At 44.6% G+C, this 26322-nt stretch overlaps 1 protein-coding gene and 1 pseudogene across 1 annotated transcript in view; both read right to left on the reverse strand.

Moving 5' to 3' along the window:
- Positions 1–26322, reverse strand: part of ANTXR1 (anthrax toxin receptor 1) — a 218443-nt gene that overhangs the window by 28778 nt on the left and 163343 nt on the right. The window contains exon 17 of the mRNA XM_015571469.1: positions 21088–21168. Coding sequence (XP_015426955.1) covers positions 21088–21168 — 81 coding nt within the window. The remainder of the gene's footprint in view (positions 1–21087; positions 21169–26322) is intronic.
- On the reverse strand, positions 17790–18912 carry LOC102751472 (annotated as a pseudogene).

Below are 26322 nucleotides of genomic sequence, written 5' to 3' on the forward strand. Positions count from 1 at the left end.
AGGCAGTGGGAGGCAGTGAAGGATTCTGAGGGGGCAGAGTTCATTGCTGTGGAGAAGAAAAATCCACCACACGTCTGAGAGGTGGGCGTGGAGCGTGTGTGCTGACGTGCCAAACACCTGCTCCGCAGCTGATCCCCCTCTGTTTTCCTGGGAAGAGACTGACTGTGTTGGTAGGTGAAGAAGGGCGCGTTCTCATTCCTGAGCACTGAGAGCATTTATTGCCCTTGGGTATTAGCGAAAGCTCAGTGCACAGGCCAAGAAAATGTTTCCTCTGGCCGGAGAAGGAGTTGCGTATCCATATGCATGCACATGTAAACTTCTGCTGACTGGCAACCCTTTCGGATCTTATATCCTCCCTCCTCCTCTTTGTTTAGACAAAGCCTGAGCATCCTCTAAGGAGAAGCTTAAGTCATGCCTCCTCTCCCCAGTCTATTTGGACCAACCCTGGCCTCCAGCTTGCCCCCTCCATCCATGATCTCTCTCTTATTCATCTTACTGTCAGCAGCAAACCAGCACTTTATGACACACCATCTGGTTCTTAAATACAATTTTCCTTCCCCATCTCCTTGTCCCCTACTCAGGAGTGCCTGTCCCATGCCATGCCCCAGAGTGCATGGTCCATACGCTGATTTTTGGCATATATGACATTACATTCTTGTGCTTTTCAGGACAAATGAATATGCAATGGACTCGTCTTTCTGCCAGCCTCAAAATGACATAGAAAGAGTAGTCACTTCACTTTTCTTTCCACTGCAGTGATTGTGGAGTACAGAGAGGCTAGAGGCTCGTCATTCATCATGTTGTCTTCCTAAGGGTCAGCATGGGCAACCAAAAGGCTATCAGCTAGGCAGGCGATGAGTTGACAAGGCCAAACAATGGGGCCACTTTCATTTTTCTTTCTGGGCATTAGTCTGAGTGATTAGACTTCCCAGGGCAGAGTGTGTTGGGAAGGACACTTCAGGAGGTGGACGGGGTTGGAGGGACAATCAGGCCAAAGGAGGGCTAAGGCCTCCATCAGCCAGTCTCCAGGGCTCTAGCTCCACAATATTCCAGAACCTACCCACTCCTCGCCATTTCTGCTCTGTCCTCGTGGGGCCACCCACGATGGTTGCAATGACCACCTCACTGAGACCACCTCACTAATCGGCTTCCACTCTGGCCTCCCTACAGTTGATTCTTCCACCGCACCAAGGGCAGCCAGTTAGATCACGTTCCTCTTCTAACCGCCACTCCATGAATCCTTTATGTTAGGCTGAGAGTAAAATCCGATCACTGGGTTAGAGCCCTGCTGCCATGACCCCTGCCTTTCTCTCTGGCCCCACAGCCCTCCCATTGCCCACTGTGCTTGCCCAGTGCTGGCTTCTGACTTCCTCCATTATGCTGAGCTCTCTCAGCCTTGTGGGTTTGCACTAGTTGTTTGTCCTCTGGTCCTGAGGTGGCCAGTCCTTTCTTGTCATTCAGATCTCACCTTCCATGTCAACTCTTCAATGTCAACCTCTCAGAAGAGAGGGCTTCTGACCTCAAGGGCTAATCATCCTTTCTCTTTCTATGCCACCACCCTATTTATTTCTCAGCATAGCACTTAGCACTTGGCGCTGGGAGCCCTACAGTGCAAGCTTCATGAATGGACATGGCCTCCTGGCTCACCAGTGCTTAGTACAACAAATACATGTCTTAAATGAATAAATGACAGTTTCCCCACTTATCTTGAGACCTCTGAAAAGAGAACCTCCTCATCTTTAAAACGGAAATGAGAACACCTACATCCAAGACTTATTGGAGGAAAAGCAGTAAAAATACTTGCAAATTACAAGATTCTTGGCAAATACTAGTATTGCTCAAGTGAAGTCAGTTTCCTTTTTGGTAAAATGGAGATAACATATGTTTTCCAGGAATTTTTCAAAGATAAAGTAGAGTATCCAATAAATGTACAAAAACTTAGAACAAAGTTAAAATCCTACAAGTCTGTCTTTCCCTGTGATGACAGAGGAGGGAAGAAGCAGTAGAGAGGCTTCTTTAAATGCTTATTAGCTAGAAAAAAAATAAAATAAAGCCCTAACATGCATATTTTAAAAAAATCAGTTATTCAATTATTTATTATCTTTAATTTAGTGATCCATAAATTCTAAAGTCTGGCAGCCCCCACTCTGCAATGTACTCCTGCTTTTTAAGTTTTCTTAAAATTAGAGTTTCATTTACCTTGTGCTATGAAACCTTCTGAACATATTTCCAATACGATGCTGAGGATTTCACTATCTCCAGAGGCAGGCTTGTATATTTTAAATTGGTCATGGACTCAATCCAAATTCCCACCTTCCTTATTTTCCACTGAGTTCCCTTTCTGCTTCTAACTAGACCTCAGATATTGTAGTGATGCTGAACATGGTTTTATATATTGTGATTTCTAGAACTCTGGTAGCAAACATTACGTTTCAGTCTTAAGGCCGCTCCCAATCAATAAGTAATGCAGCCGAAAACGGTTTGGCTCAGTGGATAGAGCGTCGGCTTGCGGACTGAAAGGTCCCAGGTTCGATTCCGGTCAAGGGCATGTACCTGGGTTGCGGGCACATCCCCAGTAGGAGATGTGCAGGAGGCAGCTGATCGATGTTCCTCTCTCATCGATGTTTCTAACTCTCTATCTCTCTCCCTTCCTCTCTGTAAAAAATCAATAAAAAATATTTTTAAAAAAATAAGTAATGCAGCTTGAAATGCTAGCTAACATTTCAACACCTACCCAAGTCTAGTGCACACTAATCATTGATTTCTACTGCCTGTTTATTAACTATAGCTCTTATAATACAAGAAACACTGATAAAAATGTCCTATTTTTCAAATCACAATATTCTTTCCTTTTCAAAACAACAACAACTCAGCAGGATAATCTTCCTAATGCAAGAAGGGGAAGGTAGACTAGAATCATTAGTTGAAAAAGATGAATGGCCATAACAAAGTAGACAATAGACCATTAATAGACTTGTGTTGCTAAATTGCAACCCAAAAGACGTTGAGCAATATGATTAAATTTAATAGAATTTTGAAACCTGTTTGAGTCAACCAAGCAAGTAACAATTGTGGGCAGGCTCTGGCCTCTGCTTTCTCCACTCTTGAATTGTTTACAACTTAGATGAGTCAACAAGAACCATTTAAATTAGAGGCTTAGATTAAAAAAGACCTTCTTAGAGGCTTAGATAACAATAAAGTATGTCCCTGACTATTCAATGTTGGGCTATTTTGATTGATTTGGGATTTCTGAAAGAGACTAGGTTCATGAATCCATATTATAAAAAGCTAGTGACTGTAACGCCGTAACGACCAAATGACCGGTCACCAGGAGGTGCATTGATGGGTCTCACTGTGTGGTGGGTCTTGGTCTCATGGTGCTGAGGGTCTGGGTCCCGCTGGTGCGGCAGGTCTGGGTCTCGTGTGATTTTGCGTGCTGGGCCTCTAGTCTTTTATAAAAGGAAGCATGCACTCCTACCTCCCACATAACTTCTGGGAGCATAATGGATTTGGGGAAGCAGAAACTGAAAAGACTGGGCCAAGTCGTCTATCTCTGATTTTCTGCCAGATATCTTGGAGGAAAGTTATCTTGGAGGGAAGAAAGAAGCTTAGTAGTCATCACTAAACTGTGTGCTGTCTACGAGAACCATATGGGTTCAGAAAAAGGAGCAATCAGTACCCCTGGGTGGGGGTTAGTAAACAGGTCATAGAGAGTTAAGAGATCCATATGACAATATTTCTTTTCTGATTGTCTGATTAGCATAACCTTCTGGATGCTCAAAAATTATGATATTTTCTGCTCTTCTGGAGGCACAGTGTGTAAGTAGGTGAAGAAAACAATAATATCATCAGCAGGATTAGAAAAACAGTAAACCAGCAAGGAAGGCTGGTGCAGTCTTCTGAGTAATTTGCTCCTTAAACTGACTTGGCATCCATTCCCTAACCTTTTTTAAATCCTTACCTGAGGATATATTTTCCACTGAATTTTAGAGAGAGTGAAAGGGAAGGAGGAGGGCCGGGAAGGGGGAGAGAGAGAGAAACATTGATAAGAGAGAGACACAGAAACATCGATTGATTGTTTCCTGCATGTGTCCCAACTGGGGTCAGGGATTGAACCTGCAACCAAGGTACATGCCTTTGGCCGGGACAAACCTGCAGCCCTTTGTTCCATGGACCAAAGCTCTAACCACTGAGAAAACTGGCCAGGGCCATTCCCCAACTGTTAATAATCACCTCTAGCATGCAAGACTTCTAGCTGAGAACACAAAGTTTCTGGTCAGAACTGACCCAGAAAGGCAAAATCATAGCTGACCTAATAGAAAACCAGAAAAGAGTACAGAGACCTATACTTTCTGAAATTTTCATTGTGTCCACAAAATAAAAATGGTTGGAGGACTCAAGGCCCGAATAAAATCATGCTGTCCCTCTTCCCACAAGTGGCCAGTACTCTAGACCAGCACAGTCCAGTAGAAATGTAACTACCCGGGTGATGTTCAGTTTTCGAGTAGCCATATTTGTAAGTGTAAAAAGAAATGGGTGAAATTAATTTTAATCATATGTCCAATTTAACCCAATATATCCACAAAATTTCAACATGTACCTAATATAAACATCACTGAAAAGATATTTCACATCTGTTCCTTCATACTACATGTTTGAAAACCCACAGTGTATTTTTTACTTATGGCACATGCCATTTCTAACCAGCACATTTCAAATCCTCCAGACTCACCTGTGGCTAGTGGCTGCCTTACTGGGAAGTGTGGACTTTACTTTTGAGGTGTTCAAGATGTAAAACCATCTTTGGTTACTTTTGGGAGTAAAAAATAAGAGGCCAAAAGTAATTTTAAAAAATGTGACTCCATCTGTAATCCCACCAACGTGCCTAGAGTTTGTTATTCTGTACATGGAGGAAAGTCCTGGTTGACTCTTCTATTAGCCACTGAAGAGCCTAAAAGAAAGTTCTTTTAAGACTAATTTAAACTCCTGTCATGAAAGTACTTTTATCTTTTGATCTGATGGACTTTCAAGGACATGTAAAACTATTTGAAATTGCTTCTATCTATCTATCTATCTATCTATCTATCTATCTATCTATCTATCTATCTATCTTCTATCTATTTTCTGGAAGTGATGGGAAGATTACGCATTTAAAATCATCATCATGATGTTTTGACGGGGCAAGGTGAGGAGAAAGTAGGAACAGAGGATAGGCCCTTCTCTATCCCTGTTGTTTCGGGGGAAGATTTACAGGAAGCTGTGTTTCTCTAGGGAGGGACAGTTTGTTCCATGGTGTACAAAGCCAGAGAATTTCAATGATCAAATTGTTGCCATAACGTAAACATCAAACTTGAAAATGGACTAGTACTAAACACGTTATCCAGAGAGAGCAGGAAAATTATTACAGAGTCAGTTTTACTCCAAAATTATTGCTCGTTTTTTTTTGGCACTTAAATATATTACCTAGTCTGGGAGGTTTTGAGCATGGATTAGATGAATTTTATAAAGGGCAGACATCAGAGCCTGGCAGTGGATGACACTCAGGGGCAGAATATTCATTCCAGCTTCAGAGTCTAGAGCAGGGGTGGGCAAACTTTTTGACTCGAGGGCCACAATGGGTTCTTAAACTGGACCGGAGGGCCGGAACAAAAGCATGGATGGAGTGTGTGTGTGAACTAATATAAATTCAAAGTAAACATCATTACATAAAAGGGTATGGCCTTTTTTTTTTTAGTTTTATTCATTTCAAATGGGCCGTAGTTTGCCCACGGCTGGTCTAGAGCAATGTGAAGGCACAGCAAGGCTGCTGAATGACACTGGAGTTTTCACAAAGGTAGGGGAATCTTTGGAAGTGTCCCTCCATGTTGCTTATGAGTGGCCTAGTGTGGATGTAGACATGCGGTTGTTGGCTTGATGCCAGGAGATTCTTTTTTGACCCATTAGCAGGCATATTTGCAACCTTAGGCCACCAGCAGAGGAGTGCTGAACAAACAGGCAGCTGATGGGCTGCTGTGGGGCCCATGGGCTATGGGGAGTTCCCATGTACTTATTCTTGGTTTGGAGAGGTGCTTATTGTTTATAAGCACAAGTTACCTTGGCCATATCTGGAGGACCACATGGCATCTTGTAGGCCTGTAAATGTGGTGGGGCCTTGAGGCAATGGCCTCATGACCTCTGGTAAGCTTGCTCCCACCACCAATGGAAAAACACTCCCCTTCCATTTCTCTCTTCCTCCATGCCTAAGACACCCAGCCTTGCTTGATCAAAACTCCTTCCCTTCCTAGAAAGAGAAAAAAGGGTAACCCTGTCTGCCTCGCACACCAGAGGGATGCTTCCACAGTGGACTTCACAGTGGGTCCGTTTTTATTAGTTATATCACTAAGGGGAATGGATGTCTGTTATGATGTATAATTTTCCAGGCTCTGTGACATTTAAAAGTTCCCATTACAAATCACCTTTAGTGAGCAGTACAGAATATGGAAAAGCTCACACAAGATTTACTCTCATTTAGAGTTTGTATCCAAGTCAGAGCCACAGAGTCCTTGAAAAGTAGCTATGCCAATGGGTGGAGGGCAATGCCTAGATGCCAGCTGCCAGGGCCACACCATTCAACTCAATCCAGATGTTGGGGGGAAACACAGGAATGCAGAGGTGCTGAAGGCTAGAGGAGTGAACACGCCCAAAGCTAACTCAGCCATCACTGTGGGTTCTGAGCACTTTGCTCTTGATGCTATTAGCCAAAAAGAAAAGATGGAAAAATACTGAAATATTAAACAAATGCCATAAGGATGAATTTGTAAAGTGAGACTAGTAAAGTCTTAGAGACAGTTGTTTTTCTATCACACTTTCTATTTTCAAACAATTTTTTAAAGTCAAAGTTAATAATAAATGGCAAAGATAAAAACTGCAAATAGCAATTGAAATAAATGTTTAGCTCGTCGATAACTCTTAATCAGCCTCATTTTACCTAGAGATGTCCCAGGAAGACTTTGCGAGCTCTCTTGTTACTAAAAGGCCAAAGTTTAGTGAGACATCCTTGCCCACTACTAACAAGCGGTTGCCAATGAAGGGAACATTATAAAAGTTCACAAGCAGACGAGACCACCTGGGAGTTGCAGAAGAAGTGATAATTCCTGGGACAAGGAAACAAATGAAGCCATGTCTTCAGTGCTGTGAGCGAAGGTAAGAAAGTATGAGCGATGGTCCCTTTCTTCAAGTCACTTACAGCTTGTTCATGGAGTGAAAAGTCAGTATTGAGTTTAAACGAAAATGGTGCTAAACTTTGTGGCAATAGCTGTAAGCATGGAAAGAAGGAGGGGCTGGATGGTGAGCAGCGGTTAGGGGAGGGCCTAGGAGGAGAAGTGGGACTTCTGAGTACGGGAAGGATGAAGGCTGTGAGTAGATAAAAGATTGGAGAAGGCAGAGTGAGAAGGCGGTGTGTCGGTGTGCTCCCCTCCCTCTCTCCACTGTCAGCCTGGGCCTTCTGCGTCACTTCCTCTCCCATCTGGGCCATCACATCTGCCATTCCTTCCCACCAGAAGTGCCTTTCCTCACTTCACCATGAGAGCTCATTCTCCAGCTCTCAGCCAAATGATCTCTTCTTTTTGGCAGTCTTCCCTGATCCCCTAGTCTGGGTTAAATCTTGCTCTATGTACCCAGGGAACCCTAAATTCCTCCCCCCTACCACTCATCACATCGAGTTGCAATTTAGCACCTTTCTGAGTGCTCCAACGTATGTGCATAAGGTCCAGGACCTTGCCTCATTCATGCTAACCCCCTACTGCCTGCCTAGCTGGTGTCTGCTGCAGAGTAGGAGCTCAAAACCTATTTTTTGAAAGAGAGGGTATACCTTGTCCTAGACCAGCCGTGGGCAAACTACGGCCCGCCGGATCCAGCCCGTTTGAAATGAATAAAACTCATTGAAAAAAAAAGACCGTACCCTTTTATGTAATGATGTTTACTTTGAATTTACCTCCGGTCCAGTTTAAGAACCCATTGTGACCCTGAGTCAAAAAGTTTGCCCATCCCTGTCCTAGACAGCATTGTTGGCAATTAAGGAGAAGGCAGGGAAAGGTGGAATCAGGGAGATAAAAAGCACATGAGGTAATTTGAGAGCACAGCACACTGTGCAGGAGGCCAGGCCAGAGTGGGAGGGTGTCAGTGATGATGTCATCTTGGGCAGGGTATGAAAATGCAAAGATGTTGGGAAGTACAAACAGGAAGGAGGACAGAAACGGAGGTGCTTGGGTAGCAGGAACTAACTTTGCCTTCCAAAGTTGGGTGTGGTCCTACCTTCTCCTTGAGAGATCAAACCCTTGCACAATGCCCACCCTCTTCTCCTGGCCTGGCGGTAGGACTCAAGGAGAGCCAGGCAGTGTAAGGCTGGTGGGTTTTGGTTTTGCCACTTCCACTAATTTCCTTTGTGACCTTGAACACAACAGGGACCTTATTATTTTAGCCTCATATTCCTAACATGCAAAAAGAGTATAAGGTGGTGATGGGAACAAAGGGGAAAATGTACTCGGAAGTACTTCCAAGTCTCTCCATAACCTTTCTAGACTTCAATTTCCTTACCTGTAAAACGAAGGGACTGGAATTATGTGGAAATACCAATCCATTCCTGACACTGAATGTCAGGTTGAGGTGGGATGGTCATGGAGATGCTGAGATAAGATAGGGGGACATATAGATGGTCTATAGCAGGGCTGGCTCTTTTCCACACTGTGAATTCTGGGAGGCCATCTCCTAGGTCAGATTTTGCTACCTATGATTCAACCAAACACTTTCAGGCCAGAAAAGAACTTCCTGCCGGGCTGGGGAAGGGTGATTCTCAATTGAGTCCCATCCCAGAGTCATGGACTGTCCCTAGAGATGATCTTTCCCAATGCTCTCAGCTGGAGGACAGGCCCACTACAGTCAAGTGGCTAGACATAAACACCACATTTGAACAAAGTAGAAAACTTCCCAAAATGTTATGCACTTGGGTGAATTTTACCCTAGAACCAAGCCCTACCTCCCTCAATCCTGATTCTGTTTGGAAGGAAAAAATGAGGTAAGTGAATTTGAACAGCGGTGTCTTTATTACCCAACTCGGTCTCATTCAGCCTCTATTTCTGCTCTGTTTGCTATTTGCAGTTTGGTATTAGGATTTGACTTTCTGTTGCTGCAGCTGTTTGAGAAATGAAGCAATTCAAAGGTGTAAGTCCAAAGAAAAACTATAAAATGACGACTACAATGATGGTGGTGATGATGATGATAATGATGAGTGTGTGCATGTGTATGCATGTGAAGGATTCGAAGGCAGAGGGAGGGAAGGAAGAGGAAGAGCCCTCAACCACATCAATTGCCTCCACATTTATTTATTTAAAGAGACCTCCTACTGAGGGGGAAAGAAGTTGGTGCAATAAAAAATCTCAAGATGGTATATTTTGCATCATCAACTTTAGATTTGGCTTCTCTGAAGAAAATTAACTTGGCAGGTTTTGGGTACAGTTTGGTTTTTGCTGTGAACAGAGGATGCCTTGAACTTTTTATGTTTTGAGTTCAGGAAAATAAGCCAAGAATTCTAAAAACTCATTTCACTCTCCAATGAGATAGTGGAGGAAAGGTTTCCAAGGGTGAGAACCGAATAAATTCTACTGGGAATTCAAACATCCAAGAAGGTGCTGTGCCAAAATACATCACACCCTCTAGGAACATTTCCTACAATTTGCTTTTTTTTCCCCCTTTAAAAAATGACCTACTCTGACAAACATTTATAAAAGGTCAGGAGACAGTGGCCAGCAAATTAGGCTTTCTCTCTGGATTCGTTGGGGAATTACAACCTGGGATCAGACACTAATAGACACTTTGAAGATCTCTGTTTCCTCAATGTGAGAAGTCAATACAAAGCTTACTGTCTATTGCAAAAGGAAAGACTGATCTTCACATAAAGACTTCAATTTGCAGATAACTTGGTTCTTTTAGTTACCAATGATTTAAATGTTTTTATTTTTTTTAGAGAGAGAGGAAGGGAGAGGGAGATAGAAACATCGATTGGCTGCCTCGTGCACGCCCCTTATTGGGGATGGAGCTCACAACCCAGGCATGTGCCCTGACTGGAATCAAACTGGCAACCTCTCTGTGCACAGGACGACGCTCAACCAACTGAGTCACACTGGCCAGGGCAAAATGTGCTTTCTGAATTCTTATCTCTGGTGGGTTCAATTCCTATGGAATGTCAACCAGCTTCGTGTATTCTGGATGCTCAAATGATCACTTGGCACCACATTGTTTGGTGGTGTTGGGAAGCTGGTACTTAGGCCAGGTGGAAGCTGTTTCACCAACGAGCTGTTCAAATGTGAATGTTTGTTTCTTTACACACACACACACACACACACACACACACACAATGTCTTATCAGCTCACATAAAACTGGTTTTAATTATTTTAATTGCCTAGTAAACAAAAAGTGACTTAAAAATTATTATTAAATGAAATGAAAGAATTACGCAGTAAGTGATATGCAGTATGATCAAAACTTGGTAAAGAAAAAAGATAATAAAGGTAAAAACTCTATTAACCAATAAAATGCTTTCTTGGTGACTATAAGAAATGGTGAGAAAATTGTTACAGGGATGATAAAATTGGGAGAACCCTTTGGATTGATTGAGCAGTATTTTCAAACGCATCTAAAGCAATCTTGGTGGAGAACTGCTTTCCATTTTCAAATGATGAGACCTTTGCTAACCCATGTGGTACCTTTGTGTGAACCAGGAAAAGGCACCCCTCTCCTAGGTAGAATGCCACCAGGAGGCAGATGCTCAAGCACAGGCACGGAAACATGGAACAGACTGATGAATCTCAGAGGGAAGGGGGGAGGGGGAGGGTGGGAAGAGATTAACCAAAGATCTTATATGCATACTAGAGGCCTGGTGCACAGATTCATGCACTGGTGGGGTCCCTCAGCCTGGCCTGTGCCCTCTCACAATCCAGGACCCCTTGGGGGATGTTGGATAGTTGGTTTCAGCCGATCTCTGCAGGCCTGGCCGAGGGACCCCACCAGTGCACGAATCTGTGCACTAGAGTCTAGTAGCAATATATTCAAGGAACCTGATAGGGGGTTCTCTTGGTGGTGGAATTTTGAAGTGAACTGCTTATAACATTGCATCCTGAATTACCCACGTTTCTTACATGAAATGGAGACATCCATCTAAACCTAAAGTAAATGCTGACACAGAGGAACCATGGGATTCCGAAGAAGTGACTGGTCTCCTCCTCATCCTCTCTCCTTTGGAGCTCTACTCCCATCTGCCCCACTCTGCCAGCCTCATCACCGGCAAGACAGAAATAGGTTCCTCGGTTTCCTGCCCTCTCACCTATACCTGAGAGCCCATTTGGGTTCTGACACTCATGCCACTAAGGAAGAGCGACACTTCTGGCCTCTAGGTCCTCTAAGCCCTTCTCCACAGGGCTCCTGCACTCTATCAATGAGCTCTTCTCTTCCTCTTCCTCTCCTGGGCCTCTATCATGAGTGCTTAATCGTGCTCAAGTCCCTATTTTAAAAAACAAAGAGTCCCTTTCAACTCCACCACCTCCCATTCTCTTCTAAGCTTCTCTCCTGCCCCCATCATTCCACTCAGTGAACCTCGGTCACCAAGGTTGCCATGACCTTCTAACTACTAGTCTATAAAAGACTGGTGTCAGCTTGCATTTAAATTTTCCATCAGTTGACACTGTTGACCCTACCTCCTTCATGAAGTGTCATCTCCTCTCGGTTTCCAGGACTCCGGACTCTCCTGTCACATCATCTCTTTCTCAGGCTGCTCTTCCTATGTTTCCTTCTAGTTTCCCTTTTTCTTTCCCCACCCTAACTTAAAGGATGTGACCTGGGGGTTCAGCACTTGGCCTATTTCTCTTCTTTCTGTACACGCTCTCTCTGGTTTCCCATCTAGCCACAGTGGTCTTGCCTGCCATGGTAATGATTACCAAATCTTCCTCCAACTCAGGACTCTCACCAGAGCAAACTGCCTCATACACAGGTCAGGACTAGGGTGAGGCAAGGGAGGCATCTAGAGCCAAACTCTAAAAAGGCGCTCACTCTCAGGTGCCTGTAGGTGCCCACCCTGCACGTGCATGATCCTGAGAGAGAGGGCCTCCTCCACGTTTGTGCCTGAGATGCCTCCCTTGCCTCACCCTAGCCCTGCTCCTGGCCATCTCTGCTCAAATGCCCCATGGGTACCTCAAACTTGCTAAGTTAAAAAGCTACTTCCTCATCTTCCCTCCCAGAGCTGTCCTCTTCCTGTGCCCTCATCTTGGTGAATAGTGTCACAGCCAGGTCAGTCACTTAGGCCAAACCCTGGAGCTCCTCTTCAACACCTCCCTCTCACTCATCCTCCACGTCCACTCATTCTGCCTCCTCAACATCTCTTGAATCCAGACTCTTTCCTCCTTGCCCACCACGGCTTCCGTTCAGGCTGCCACCATCTCTTGTTGCCACTATCTCCACACTGCAGTTAGAGTGACTTTCCAAAAACACACATCTGACACACTCCTACTTAAAGCACCTGCAGCAATTCTCCACTGTCCTAGAGTCGGCTTCCGTGACCAGCTCCCCATGCTGTCCCCTCTCCACACTCCCTCCCCTCACTGCTTCTCATTCTTTCTTCTATATATCATTCCTGTGTCTCCCTAAAGGAGCCACATGCCCACTCTGGATCCTTGCTCATGCTTCCCTCTCACTAGAATATCCTCCTTCCACAACTCTTCTTCTGGTTTCAGCGTAAGTCACTTCCAGAAGCCAAGGCTGGTGACATGCCCTTCCTGGGTGTATCCCCAACATCTCACATACTCAGCTCCACCACAGCTTTTCACACGGAGTTGTGCTTGGGGACTTGCCCATTTGTTCCTGCTTCGTAAGGGCAGGGGCACAGCTATTAATCAGTGAGCATCCAGTATCAACAGGGTGCTAGGCTCATAGTAACATGCCCAACAAGTTATTTACTGAATACATGAAGGACTTAAGGAATCTCTAGTGTGCACTTTCAAGTCTGAGAGTCCTGAATTCAAGCCTCAGCTTCACCCCTTACCAGTGTGTGTCCTTGAGAATGTTAGTAACCTCCCTTGAGCCTCAGTTTCTGCTCTGTACAATGGAGATCATAGTTATTCTCAAAGTTATTGTGAATGGGTTGGTGCTTCTGTAACAACCTGCTTCTCTTCCAGATCATAGGCTGAGCTCCAGGAAGCCAAAATTTAAGTCCTATCCTCATTGGTGTCCCTAGTGCCCGGCCCAGTGATGGGCTCTTAGTGGGAGCCACAACAGATGTTTGATGAAAGTTGTCTGAGGGAAGGCAGCCAAGGTCAAGGAGGAAGGAGAAAGGGGGTAGTGCAGAGAATGTGGAGGAAGAAAAGAGAAGGAGAGAAACAAAGGGCTCTTTCTCTGAGTCCACTTATGTGACAGAAATCTCAACCGCTTTCGAAGGACTGAGCTGAGGACGCTCTCTCCCCCTAGAGGTAACTTGCTCAGATCACTTCTGTGAGAGTAGGACTTGGTACCCATGTGACTGGAAGCTCCCTTATTGGAAGCAGCTGCGCAGAAGGCAGTAGCCCCGAGGCTGAGCTCTGGGAGAGGATTTCACAACCTCTGTGCTTCAGACAAGCTTCAAACATTGTTTACGTACACTTATGTGTGTGTTTCCTGGGTCTCTTCTGATTGCAAGGAGGCCCAGCTTTGCAAAACAAGCTCAGTGTGCCTTAGTATTGTTTGTGCTGATAGAGATGGAATGTACCAGTCTCCCGGTTCCAGATCTGGGAGAGACCCAGGAGTGGAAAACAAAGAAGACATCCAACCCCAGTGGCTTTCTCCCAGAGCTCATGATGTGGAGTTTGAGTTGGGGTAAAAATGATCAGAGAGGGTTTGAACTGGTTGATATATTGACTGAAAAGACCTACAAGACAGAGTTATATGTTCTCATTTCCATCCTCTTTACCCAAGGAGCAGCAATAATACAGCAGCCAGAGGCTATGTTAACCACCTTCTTGATAGGAGAGGGACTTGAAAGTACATGGAGATTGTAGACACCCATTTCTAAAAAGTATGGGGAGTTGCCTTCAAATTATTTCCAGAAGGAAAGAGAAGATGCTGCCTTGGATGAAAAACAAGGAATTGGACCAGATCATTGCTTCCCACCCGTGGCTGCCCATTAGAATCACCTGGGGAGGTTTTAAAAGCCCCCAATGTCCAGACCTCATTTCAGACAAATTTAATAGAACTTTAGCGGCGGGGCCCTGGCATCAGTGCTTTAAAACTCCCAGGTGACCACACCTGCAACCTGGTGGAGAATCACTGGATTCCATGGGTTGTGCAGTTCCTTATGTTTCTGCATTTGTAATTAGTAATCCAGGACCAGAACTGTCTGCAGTTGAAAGGATGTCTGTGCAACTGGTTGGGGCTTAATATTTAGATTTAAGTTAGGCCAGTTATTCCCCAATTGTGTCAATAGATTAGACTATAAAAACTTAAAAATATGTTTTAAAAGTTAAAAGGTAAATGACAAACTAGGAAAAATGTTGGCTTTCTGTATAATGTTAGACTTTAACTTTCATAAGGTAAGCACCGTATACTTAATGCACGGCACAAGGTCTGACACATAGTAAGTTCTCAAAAAATTCTATATATATAAAAGCCTAAGCGATCGTTATGACCAGATGACTGGATGACTGGCCAGTAGCTATGATGCGCACTGACCACCATGGGGCAGGTGCTCAATGTCAGGAGCTGCCCCCTGGTGGTCAGTGCACTCCCACAGACAACATTCCAAGGCTGGCCAACCTCCTGTGGTCCCTTCCCTAGGCTGGCTGGCCCCAATCGGCCCCAATCGCTGGCCAGGCAGAGGGACCCCACCCATGCATGAATTCGTGCACGGGGCCTCTAGTTGAGTGATAAATGTACAAAGATGGGTTAAGTGAATGAACATATAAAAACCAATTCTAAAATATCTAATAAAAAATCGGCCAAGGGTATGTATATGCAATTGACAAAAGAGAAAATAAACATTTAAAAAATTGTTCCACCTCAATGATAAATTAGGTGCAAATTAAATTAGCACTAATCAAATAGCTAAATTTAATAATATTGGTGAACATCTGGGGAGATGGGCATTTGATAGATGTGGATATGAGGGTTAACCCATGTTCAGGAGGGCAACCTGGCAATATTATCAAAGCTTTAAAGTTCTGCGTGTTATCTTGCTTTGGATACTTATTCTAAGGAAACATTTGTGAATGTGCACATTATTTGACCACAAGGTTACTGATTAGAGCTTCATTTACACAATAAACATTTAGAAATAAATGTCCAAAAAAGAGAAGACAGCAGAAATATTATGTCACAGATAGACAATAGAAAATGACATGGTCATGAAAATGATATTTTACCGGGATATATGGTGACAAGGAAAGATAATTTCTTGAATATGGTTAAGTGATTTAAAAAACAGGATTACCAAATGGGACACATAATGTGATGACTAAGAAATGACCAAGTTACTAGTAAAAGCTCTGAGGGTGCCTTTAAGTTTTTCTCAGATAAACATTCTCAACCCCTTCTGACATTTTTCCTTGAAAGGTGAGCACATCTTCTGAATCTGAAGGGTGGCCCAGGTGTGTAGGAAGGCTTGGGGACCATCCTGGCAAATGCTCACAGGACACAGGCTCTAATTTCCACACTTTGCTTAGTCTTCAAATGCATTCTGCATGGGCAATGCCGCTGGACAGCCTGGGTCTGAACAGCAACTCTTTGTGTTTACGGGGGACAATGAGAGTATTGCCAAGGTGATGATTTATTGGGCAGAGATGATGGGAAAGGCATTTCCAGCAGAGAAATTAGAATATGTCAAGGCACAGAGACTCAGAAGCATGTTTAGGGAATGGTGAGCAATTCCAGGAGACCAGGGCCAACATGGAGTGATGAGGGACCTGGGGTAAGTAGCAGATGAAGTGGAAAGAAAGGCCTTTCTAACTCAAGCTAAGGATTCTGTGCTTTTCCCTCATCTTTGCAGATCTAAAGCCTTGGAATGGCATGTTGAGATCTGTGTTTTAGAAGGAGCACAGCAGTGGCGAAGTACTGGAGGCATGTTGTGAGGGATGGTTTAAGCAAAGGATACCATATGCTTAGTGCACTCTTTGAATTTTAGGATCAGATGTGTTGCTGGTTTGCTAGTTAAGTGGTTTCTGCTGGCACTTCCTCTTTTAGGTTGGCCCAGGACTTCCTGATGGGCTCTAAGGAAAAACACGATTGTGAGCCCACCCCAGGCAGAAAGAGCAAGATGGGTGGTGGTGGTGGACAGAAAACATTCAGGTCTCCCGCTGTGGTCCCATTCATGTTTTCCCTGACCTGGGGCTTGGACAGCTCTGAGGAGGTGGGCACCCATCCCAGGAAAGGGTGTGGCTCTGTGCTCAGGCCTCCCCCAGCCATCTGCTCTGCGGTGGGTCCTGTAGGTGCTCAGCCCTTTCAGCAGCCTCAAAGCTTTGTTGGGCAGACAGAGTCTGCATCTGTAGGGTTGGGGTGGGTTAATGGGGGGAGTGGGGGAGACAGGAACTGAGAAGGAAGAATTGCCAGGTTTCTGTGAGGTCTATGTGCATTTGAAAGAATTTAGAAATCAATTGAGAATGTAATTAGGTGATTTTTGTTTGTTTTTGTTTTAAATTCAGAACCTGTGACTCTTATTCATGAGCACATGCCTGGATGTAGTCATTTTGAGTTTATGGAAAATGTGGTCAGTCCCATAAATCAGTGCTGAGGAATTCTCAAGAGTCATCACCATGTAAGTAATGTAGGCTTGTTGAGAGTCTCTTAAGGTAAAGGAAAACAAAACAGAAAAAGCATATAGACAGAGCTGCAATACAGTCCTCCCTTCCCTGGAATTTGCCTGTGAGTTGCCACGGGACAACTTTGAATTCTTGTTCGTAACTAATCTGTGACCTATCTTGTGTAACTCTGCATATACATCAAGATGTTTGTGGCCATCATCATAACTATAGGGACACAATTTTCTGCATCTATTTCTCCTGTGTGTCTTAAAATTTTAGCAGGAGTGCTATAAAGAAAGCCCACCTGAAAGTAGGCTGGACAACCATAATAATTTCATGACAGATCTAGGTCAATGGTGTCCTAATTCTTTGACCTCCTGGGCTTCAAATCTATTGTTTCATGTGATTGGATAATGAAAATTCAAGGTGGTATTATGTTTCTTAAAAGCACACAGAATATCTTCACATGTTAACACAAACTTTCATTCAAAAGTAGTAAATATGTGATTCAATTTAGGTGTGATGCATTAGGGGAAATTCATTGTTGCTGGATTTAATCCATCAGCCTCCCTCCCTCCCCCAGGTGGTTCTTATATCTTACATATGATAATATATCTTTCCATTCCTCCTTTTTCCAAACCCTCCCACTTCTCAGGTTGACCCAGTTTGTTGGGGTCCAACCCCAGCAGGTCCAGGGGTTCCCAAAGGAGTCGGAGTCGGCGAAGAAGGAATGACATGGAGACAGTGTTCAGTTGATCAGCAGCCTAGCCAGGTTCTCTAGTCAGGTTCTCAAGCCAGGTTCTAGTTATTCTCCTGTTACATCTGTATTTATACCATTTGATTTTAATCCTATCCATTCTATTCCAAAGGTTAGGGCTTTTGTTATCTCCACTCCAAGGTCACTACTCTACTGTAAGGTTAAAAAACAAAAACACCCTAAAATATTCTTATAGCTGCCATGGGAGTAGATCTTAGTCCTTCCACATAGAGATGACTTCATATTTGAAGGAGGCTCTTTGGACTAAACCTAAACTGAGTCCATTACTCATTTCCTTTCCGGCTCTTCTTGTGGCTTTTCTTAGATCTTTCAGGAGATTTTGAGTGGCTCCTGTGTCTATGACTACGGTGATGACCTGGGGACTTGGAGCGGGATCTGTGCCGTCTATCTCGGGACCTGCTGCTGCGACGTCTTGGATTCTTGCTCCGATGCCTCTCTCGGTGAGGGGAAGGGCTCCTCCTTTTTGGAGATCAACTCGGCCTTCTGGGAGACTGGCTCCTACTTCTCCTGTAGCGCAGTGTGGGAGAGCGACAGGGCTTGTCCAAGTCTCGGTAGCTTCTTCAGCAGTGATCAGGTGATGGTACTCTCTCCAACTTCTCATCCTCTTCTTCCTCTTCTTCACTGGACTTGACATCATCCATGTCCTCTTCTAGAGCGCTAACCCGAGGCTCCAATTCCTCTAGCACATAGTGTTTCTGTAGCCGGGGCCGAATGATATCACAGACTCTCTCACTGTGTAATAGTTCATCAATGAACTCATCTACGTGCATCAGTTCAAACTCTCCATTTCGGTTCTGGCTCTTAATTTTTCTATAATCATTGTACAGAGGCTCCAAGTATTTGTAGCAATCAATTGCAGTGCCTGTCAGCCTCATGTAAAGTGCTCCCAGCATGCGTACATACTTGAAATCTTCATTTTTTATAAACTCAACAATGATATCCTTCTCTGGTTGAATTTGAAGCATCTTCAAGGTCAAACACAGAAAGGGAGTTGGCTTTATGTTGTCACCATAGACGCCACCGACAAACCTTAACTCCATGGCTTTATCAACAAGTTCAGCCATAAGTCCGAAGCACTCCTCTTTCCAGTACTTGGACTCATAGATTCGGTCTGAATGATCTTCTCCACAGATACTGTGGGTTGGTGCCATGAATGCTGTGGGCATCCTTCACCGTGCGGTTTGCCATTTTAGAATGCTTTCAGTTCTATTTCCGTCGGTCCTTTAGTGCCTCATATCCCGGTTAAACACACACACAAAACAGATACGAAGAAAGATGGAGGAAGTCACCTTTAAATAGCTCACGTTACCAGCTTGAAATCGGAAATGTTGCAGGGTAGGGAACTTCCTGCCACGATAGAATCAGGAACAGCCAGGTTCTCTCTCTGTCCAGGGGTTCCCCAACCCGCCTGGCACTTAGTTAAGAGGTTTTATTCCCTTCCTTAGTCCTGTTAATCCCTAACTTCAGAGGAAAATCCCACCTGGGGAAACAACCTTTCTAGGAGAGGTGACCTTAGTTAAAACACATAGCTCTAAGAAGGGGAGCAAACATAGTAAGAACAGTATGCCATATACGCCAGGCCCCTTGAAATATATGCTGTGCAGATGTTTCTTCCCTGCAGCGACTGTGTCAAGCAGCAAGGATGGACCGGCTTCCGGCACCAGTTTATGAATTTGTTTTGTCCAGAATGGTCAGTGAAGATGTTTGTCAGTTGCTCTAAAATGGGCTTGTACCAGCATGTCTATCACAAAAGATAGCACTTCTGACCCTGAGTGTAGGCTGCTTACTGGTTTTTTCTTAATCTGTTAGATGAGTCTCATGTATGCTAAAATGTTTTTAATTTTCCACAGAAACTGGATGTATAGCTTATAAGGCCAAATACCACCCTGAGTGTCAAATTTACAGCCTAGGCTCATACTGCAAAGTTTTCTCTAGCAGTGTGTTTTTGTAGCCCTTCATAGACAAAATACATATTTCATATGCCACAAGGGCCAAGGTGACCAAGTATTTCTATGACTTGGTTTCTTTCATGCCATACTTGCCTGCCATCCTGGCCACAACCTAGAGCAAGAAGAGTTAATTGGGCAGTAGCTTGCACAAACTATGACTCTTTAGCAGTTCTCAACCTGTGGGTCGCGACCCCTGAAAATACATTCTGCATACCAGATATTTACATTATGATTCATAACAGTAGCAAAATTACAGTTATGAAATAGCAACGAAAATAATTTTATGGTTGGGGGTCACCACAACATGAGGAACTGTATTACAGGGTCGCGGCATTAGGAAGGTTGAGAACCACTGCTAGATCATATCCCCTCAGCCACACACCATCCATTGTCACCAGGTGCGAAGGAGAGGAACCTGCCTAACAAGGTTCTGCTCTCACATTTTATTAGTTGTGTCATGCTGAAGGGTGGGCATGGCAAATATATGGGCATATTTAATACACATTGGTTGCAATTTGGCTTGAAGTTTTGCACCAACGCTCCACGGATAGTAGAGAAGCATAAAGTAAATAATCATAATAAAGACTATGTGTTCAGTGTTGGTCAAATGCTTTACAAACATTGCCTTCTCCAATCAATCACACTATGAAGTAGTTATCATCTACTTTATAAAGATGAAGTTCGGAGAGGTTAAGTGACTTGCCTGGAGTTAACTTCCAGCCAGGAAGGAAGAGAGATTCAAGCCCAGCTCCACCTGACTTGAAGGGAGCGCTGAGTCAGACATTTCACTGTGCTTTCGGGTGAATGTACCTAATTTCTTGAGAAGAAATAGAAAATGCAGACTGCTGATAGTTGAGGGAGAATTTGGTCCCAAGCTTTTGCTCTGTTAAACTTATGGAGGAGAGACCATCTCTTACAAGGAGACAGGGCAATGATGTGATTTCAGCAGAATTGAGGTTGTTTCCAGTGTTGCTATGATCTGAACAGGACAAGTGATTCAGCTTCTCAGCTCCCTCATTTACGAAACGAAGATACGGGCAGATGGTTTCTGCTGGCTCCTCTCTTTCTAACTCCTCTTAGTTGGAGATGCTCTAAGCTTGGTCTGGACACTTTTGGGACAAATCCTTACCCGGACGGAAAGTACTCCTTTGCTTTTGGACCATTTGGGCCCAAAACCTGCTGCTGGAAGATGGGGGGACTCTTCTGTGGTCCCTGTTCCCTTGCCCTATCTTGTGGCTCTGGCATCCTGTTTGTTGTCACTGCCCAGGGTGGTGAGGAGCAGCAGGCCTCGCTCCTGCGATGGCCAACGTCAGAACCAGCCCCCTTTATTCACTTACCATACCTATAACTTAAGTTCGGGTCCTAGGAAGCTAAACCCAACCTAGTCCAACAAAATCCTTTTCAGAAAAGCAAGTCAAAAGTCAACGTCTTATAAAACCCATAATTTTGTAAACTAGTATCTGATTTGTCACTGCATGAGATAATAGCTGGATTTGTTTACCTGGAGTTATTCTAGCTCTACAAACACAGAGGGAGACAGAAAATGTGTGTGACACCATTTCTGAGTCCTACCGTGTCTCCTGGCTGTGGACGCATCACGGACACGCGGTCATATCCTTTCCTTAGTAGGACCCACAAGGCATCGAGTTTTCCCTGAAATAAAAATAAAGCACCAAGATTACATAGGAAAGCAGACCAGTGGCCAGCACAGACCTGTGCAGTTTCCATGCTCCTTCGGTCATGTGAGAACACAGCACCGGCCACGTGGTTGTGACAGGGTAAGGGACTCTTTAGTCCCTGAATTCAGAAGCGAAGGAGAAGAGACACCTACCAGAGGACCTGATGCTCATGCAGGATACACTTGAGATTTCAGTGCAGCCCCAAGGTTACAAACACAGAGAAGGTCATTCAGGCTGTTGGCTTTTGCCCTTTCATATTCCTGGGCATATCCTAACACAAATCTATCTTTTCAGCTTTCATTAGAGTTTTTTGCCCCTCCCTTAGTACCCAGAGTTCACAAATGAAAACAGTGATGATAGATACATGAAAATTACTAAACAGAAGTGTTTAAGGGCAAGACCAATGAACGGCCCTTAGGGTGCAGATACCTGGCTGTCCCCTAGGCTCACTAGGCAGGAATGACTGGTTCAGGAATCCGTGGCTCAAGGGATATTTTACCAAAAATCACAGATGGCCTCAAATCACAACCTCTTTGTAGTTGTGGGTAATTGGTTGAATCTGAGAAGAGTGTCTCCCCAGTATATGGTGAAGGCAGTCTCATGCCTCTGGCCATTCTAGTGCCCAAGACACGCTTTATGGAGGCTGGTTTCTGCCATGGCAAATACCAAACAAACAAAAAGACATTTATTTAGCTTTGTTCTTAGTATTACCCCTGGTTGGTGCCTCCATCAACAGGCAGCAGTTCCCTTTACTTTGCCTCATTTTTTGTCATTGCCCTCGTGGTAGGCGGAAAAATCCTCTCCTTCCACCTTTACTGATGGCATCCTATTCTCTGCAACCTGTGAACATGTTGCCTTCCATGACAACAATAACTTTGTAAATGTGATTAAATTAAGGATCTTGAGCTGGGGAGATTATTCTGAGTTAGCCGAGCAGCCTCCGTCTGACCACACGGGTCCTTAAAAGAGAAGGAGGAGTGTCAGAGTCAGAGAAGGAGATGTGCCAGCTGAGGCACAAAGTGATCCAAGTGACAAGACTCAACCCACTGTTGCTGGCTAAGAATCAGACAGACCTGGGGTCCAATCCCAGCTCTCCAGTGAACAAGCCGTGTGCCTTTGGGCAGGTTAGTTGGGAGCGGGCTATAAGCCAGTGAGTGGATCTGCCTCTAGAATCTGGAAAAGACAGAGAGATGAATTTTTCTTCTAAAGCTTCCAAAAAAAACAAAAAAACACAACAAAACGCAGCCCTGGCCTCACCTTGATTTTAGTTCAATGAGACCCATTTTAGGTTCCTGACCTCCAGAACTGTAAGATAATAAATTTGTGTTGTGTTAAGTCACTAAGTTTATGGTGATTGTTACAGCAGCAATGGGAAATGCATACAGCCCTTATCACTCCCTGACACATTCTATGTTTATTTGCTTATCATCTGTGTTTGCCAACTGGAATGCCAGCTCTGTGAAAGCACAGGTGTTACTGGTTTTGGGAACTGCTGTGTGCCTAGCCCTGAGGACAGCATCTAATGCTCAATAAATATTTGTTGGGTGAATGAATGTATTCAGTGCTACTAGGTGCTGGGCTCAGTGCTTTTACATGTGTCCTCTCATTTTATTCTCCCAGCAGCCCCAAAAGTTTATGGAGAGGAAATAGACGATCAGAGAGGTCAATTAACCTGCCCAAAGGCACAGCTTGTTTACTGGAAAGGTGCGATTGGACCCCATGTCTGTCTAATTATTCTAAAGCCCGTATACTTTCTACCATACCGATGGCAGATTCTTCCTCAGACAATTCTGGCTGGAGCACCTGAGTTTAGATCCTTTAGAATAGAGTTTCTAAACTGTAGGTTGCAAGTCTTTAAGTGCTTATGAAACAATTTTGTATGTTAGGAACAGAATTTTTTTAAGAAATAAAATAGGATAGAAAAGAAAAGATTAGAGTTAATTGCACATGGTGAGGATAAGTATTATTTTGTGAAAGATGTTTCAGTTAAATGTGCGTGGGTGTGGGTATGAGTGTACATGTGTGCACAAATGGACACGCATAGGCAAATACTGGGCCAACATGTATTTCCCACCTGGGTCTCAGGCAGACATGCTGGAGAACATGAGTCTGGAAGAGTCTCTGAGGGATGGTGCTGGGAAGGCTGGGGGTGTCTAGAGAGGTCAAGTTCTGTGACACAAAGCTCTCACAGTGGCAATGTTAACTGAAGGAAACCACGTTGAAGACTTCCTGTTCCGAAATGATTTTCTGGTGGGTTATATTCAGATACCAAAAATATGCTCTTGAACCTTTATCAACTATTGCTCAAGTTCTTGTGGGTTAACTTTGCCTCGCTAAGTGCAGTGTTTCTCATCTCTTTTGGCAAAGTATTTACAAAAGCCTCTGAAAATATTTTGAAATGACTTTAGAATGCTGTGTTCAGCATGGTTTTCTGCATTCAGCCCGTCTCAATCAGCAGTTGCATGTTTTCCTTTAGGGTTCTTTGGGATAAGCATTTATATTTCAGCGTATAACCAGGTGGGTTTCCTGGAAGAAAGCCTCTTTTTCTCCCCCCTCCCTCCCACCTTTTTGGGTGACTAACAGTATTCGGTTTTGTAAATCAGCCCACCCACAGCACTCTGGGCGCTAGTCACTCAACTTCTTGACAAATGAGGGGCGATGAGGTAAGGCTGAAAGAAAATTGGGCTGTTGAAGCATATTAATTAACCCAGCAGACATTTAAAGCTACATGCAGAGCAAAAGAGCAGAAGCCACCTAGATGTATAACACCAGGAAAACGGGTCGTAAATTATGTTTTTCTTTGTGTCAACAGATCATAGTGTAATATTTAAGCACAAAATGATGGAATTCAGACTGCCTGAGTTTGTATTCTGGGACTATCCCTCACTGGCTCTGTGGCCTCGGACAAGTTGGTTCATCTCCCTAATGCTTACTGTTCTCATCTTTAAAATGACGATAATAATACTGTCTGTCCCCGTAGACATGGTATGAGGCTTACAATTAGACAGGCACTTGTCTCATAGAAAGTATTCATTAAATGTTATCTATGATCATGGTAACGCCATTACGATGACCATTTGGGAGCCTCTGTAGAAAGACAGAAAAGAATGTAATGCAGAGTGTAAGGATCCAATAATTTGAACTTTATTAGCATGTACCTTCCCATCCTCTCTTCTGTGCTTTTTCAACCCTTTTCCCCCTTTCTCTTTTTTTTTTAAATATATTTTATTGATTTTTTACAGAGAGGAAGGGAGAGAGACAGAGAGTCAGAAACATCGATGAGAGAGAAACATCGACCAGCTGCCTCCTGCACATCTCCCACTGGGGATGTGCCCGCAACCCAGGCACATGCCCTTAACCGGAATCGAACCTGGGACCTTTCAGTCCCCAGGCCGACGCTCTATCCACGGAGCCAAACCGGCTTCGGCTCCCCCTTTCTCTTGAGCCACACTTCTTCAGCAGAACAGTGTCGGGCTTCTCTAGCAGTGCTCAGTGGCCCCAACACTCCACCGAAGCTGCTCTGGCTACAGCCAACCATGGCAGCCCGAGGGCCAAATGTCCCGGCCACCTTGTTCCTCTCTTACTGGATTCTTCTGAGAGATCTGATGGCCGGGGCTCTCCCTTTGCATAGGCCCTGGGCTCTTGTGCCATCAGCCTCTGACTGCTCCTCCCTCTCTCTCCGGTGAGTCCTTTTCAGCCTCTTTTGCTCCTGCCCTCTGCCTACACTCTGGTGTTCCCCTGGGTCCTCTTCTAGTCTCACCCCCAGGCTGAGGCTCACCCTGACTATTCTCAGCCAGTCTTACTTCCTCCCCTTTCTGCCGATGTCTCACAAATCCTATCTTCAGCGTTGTCTACTCTTCAGCTCTTGATCTGGATATCCAGTGACTTATCAAATCTCAGTTGTAACCTAGACATAGCACAGGTATTGAAAACCAAACGCCACAAATTGAACTTTCTTTCTCCAAACATGCTCCTCCTGTTGTAAACCCTGCCTTGGTGCCCGGCACCATCCAAAACGATTCCGGTTAAGGGCATGTGCCTGGGTTGCGGGCACATCCCCAGTGGGAGATGTGCAGGAGGCAGATGGGCAAGCAGAACCCCCCTCCTGCCCCCCCACCTCCTCATGTCTGAATCCCACCACACCTTGTGAATGTTCTCTCTGTAACAGCTTTCCAGCCATCTCCTCCTGTCCGCCTCCAGGGTGCTGCCTTGGCCCAGGCTCTTATCTTGCTACTCACTGTCGTAACAGTTTCCTGATTGGTCTTTAACTTTTATACTCCCTGTCTTCTCTCCTACTTGAGTACTAACAGATTTCATTGCTAGTTTAAACGAGTGCATTGCAGTTAATAAAATAAAGCAAGGAACCTCTTATTAAAGGTATGTATTTGGGCAAGTGACCAAGCCTCTCTGTGCCTTGGTCTTCCCATGTGTACAATGGGAGCGTATTAGTTTTTCTTTTGAAGGGTTGCTATGAGAAATAAAGGAGTGAGTGCATGGAAGGGCCTGGATCTGGGCCTGACTTATGGTACAGGCTTCCTCCAGGCCAGGGCTTCACCCAGGCGAGTTGCTGCTGCCGGACTCTCCTGGCCCAGGTGAGACTCGCTGGCTCTAGTTATATCCTCAGTATGCCGAAGTCTGGCTGCCCCACACATGACCCGAAAGCCCCCAGTCTTTGGCATCAAAACCATCTTATTAATCCATACATTCAATAAATACCTCTTTCTATGCCTATATCAGGTAGCTTTTTAGGCAAGAGCCGAAGTAAGCTGTTGAATAAGTATTATAACCAGGAAGAGAGTAAATAACAACTCTGTCAAGTCAAAGAGAAATGCCTAGAAAAGCTTGTGGAGCCTTGATTTCTGAATGTAGGCAGAAGCCTGCCATCCAAGACATAGCTGATGTGCTTATTAGTAGCATCCCCTTGGGGCCCGAAGAGCCTCGGGGGGTTTTTACAACCAGTCCCCGGGCCTCATGCCACGCCTGGGGGGGACCCTTCGGGTTGACTACACCACTTATTCTAGCTTTGAGCGTCCACCACGCGCAGGCTTCTCCACGAGACACGTGCAAGATGCTGGTCCTCACTCCCCAGGAGAAATGCCCAGCTGCTTCAGTGAGCTAAGAGATTCGC

Source organism: Myotis davidii, unplaced genomic scaffold (assembly GCF_000327345.1).
Source record: "Myotis davidii unplaced genomic scaffold, ASM32734v1 scaffold247, whole genome shotgun sequence".
NCBI classification, from domain to species: domain Eukaryota; kingdom Metazoa; phylum Chordata; class Mammalia; order Chiroptera; family Vespertilionidae; genus Myotis; species Myotis davidii.